This window comes from Mus pahari, chromosome 1, assembly GCF_900095145.1.
Source record: "Mus pahari chromosome 1, PAHARI_EIJ_v1.1, whole genome shotgun sequence".
Classification (NCBI taxonomy): domain Eukaryota; kingdom Metazoa; phylum Chordata; class Mammalia; order Rodentia; family Muridae; genus Mus; species Mus pahari.
The window spans coordinates 125,011,916-125,014,025 of NC_034590.1; the positions used below are offsets into that span (position 1 = coordinate 125,011,916).

At 34.6% G+C, this 2,110-nt stretch overlaps 1 protein-coding gene across 1 annotated transcript; it reads right to left on the reverse strand.

Annotated features, from left to right (window-relative positions):
* Positions 1–390: 390 nt before the first annotated feature.
* LOC110326566 (olfactory receptor 5B3-like) lies at positions 391–1,344 on the reverse strand. Its single transcript, XM_021205100.1, has one exon. The coding sequence runs from the start codon at positions 1,342–1,344 to the stop codon at positions 391–393; it is 954 nt and encodes a 317-aa protein (XP_021060759.1).
* Positions 1,345–2,110: the final 766 nt, after the last annotated feature.

A 2,110-nucleotide genomic window follows, 5' to 3' on the forward strand; every position in this document is an offset into this window, starting at 1 on the left:
AAATAAACGTTAAAAAATGTCATTGAAACATAAGGCAAAGGTTCAAAATGTGCCAGCCTAGAAAAATGTATATGAAACGTTTCTTTTTGAGCTGTCAATTAACATCAAATATATAAATGCATGTTTATAATTGAGTTTGAATATATTGTTTATATTTTCCTAATATTAGGATTACACTTCAGCAGAGTGTAATTAAAAGAGTACATAAATATCCTTCACAGGGGTATTGTCATGAAGGCAAAAAAAAAAAAAAAATCCTCATAAGCTCTGGAATTCAATAGAGTTCATTTTTCTATACCTCTATACCTTACAGGTACAGGAATATCTGAATCCATTCTGGAATTTAATAGTATGGAGCATTAAATGATGAATATTATTTATCTTACAACATTAAAAATAAATCATTCCAGACTGTTTTGCCACCTGAAAAATTTTTGTGAATGCTTTCTTGACTTCTTTGTTCCTCATGCTGTAGACCAGAGGATTCAGCATGGGGATGATCATGGTGTAGAACACAGAGGCTACTTGGTCAGTGTCCATGGAATGACTGGAGCTGGGCAGCAAATACATGAATGTGACAGTCCCATAGAAAATAGACACTGCAGTGAAGTGTGAGGCACAAGTGGAGGCAGCCTTTCCATATCCAGCCCTTGAGTGCATTTTAACAATTGTGATAAAAATGAATATGTAGGATATAAAAATAACCAAAAGAGCAAAAAATACACTGAAGCTCCCTACATAAACAAGAAGCAGCTCACTGACATGCCTGTCGGAGCAAGAGAGAACCATGACTGCTGGAATGTCACAGAAGAAATGGTGAACCATATTATACCTACAGAAGAAAAGAGTAAAAGTATTTCCAGTGTTGATGGAGGCATTCAGGAAACCACACACGTAAGAACCTATAGAAAGATAGATGCACACTCTTGTAGTCATAGTGCTGGCATAGTGCAATGGCTTACACACTGCTGCATAACGATCATAGGCCATTGATGCCAAGAGATAATTTTCCACAGTACAGAATGCTACAAAAAAGAACATCTGAGTAGCACAGTCATTGTAGGAAATGACCTTTTTCCCTATTAGAAGCTCAGTCATGACTGTGGGTGTGACAGCTGAGGAGTAACAAAAATCAACCAAGGACAGATTTCCTAGAAAAATGTACATGGGAGTGTGGAGACAAGAGTCCAGGATAATCAGCAGGATCATTCCCAAATTTCCCACCAGTGTGATGGTGTAAATGAGGAGAAATATCATGAAGAGGGGAAGCTGTAATTCTGGGTCATTGGTGAGTCCCAGCAGGAGAAACTCTGTCACTTTTGTGTTATTCTCCATCAGAGTCATCTTTCAATCACTAGAATATTCACAGATATTGGAAATGAGAAACATGATGATAAAGAAGAATTAAAATAGAAATGCATAAGTGTGGAACTATGACTTGGTTGAACAATAATTGGTATTTTGGAATTACATAGAAAATAAACCTTTCCCAAATTAAATTTGGCATTTTAGTTATATGAAAGGTTAGATGTGCCAAAATTTAGTGATTATTAATCATTTTCCTATGTTGTTACCCAAACTTAAATTTGTGTTGTTCATGTACAGAAATTGAGATTATTTAATAATGTGATTAAAGTGATGTGTGAATGACTTCCAATTCAGTTCTGAGTACAATCAAAATTTACTTTCTCTGTTGTGTTGTTTCCAGTGTCTTCTCTAGGGAATGTCCATTCCACATATCTTCTTAATTATATTAGAATTGTCATTGTATCCATTTAAGGTATAGAACACAAAGTTTGGGTAATTTATTTATATTTATTTATTTATTTATATAAAATGCTAGTCTTTGCTTTGGGTTCTTGATTTTATTTAACTCATTGTGATTTCTAAGCATGAGACTCCAAACAGAATTTTAGATAAATTGAAGATACGATAAATTATAAATACATGTGTACCTTGGCACAAACTCAGCATTACTAGGATTTCAGAGTTCTGTTTCTATTTCTAAACACATGTTCCTTGTTCAATCTTTTGCCCTGGGAAACAAGGGCCTAGACAAGTGTGTCCTCTAAAATAAATACTGTGTCTATGAATTCACGAGGAGAGAAGA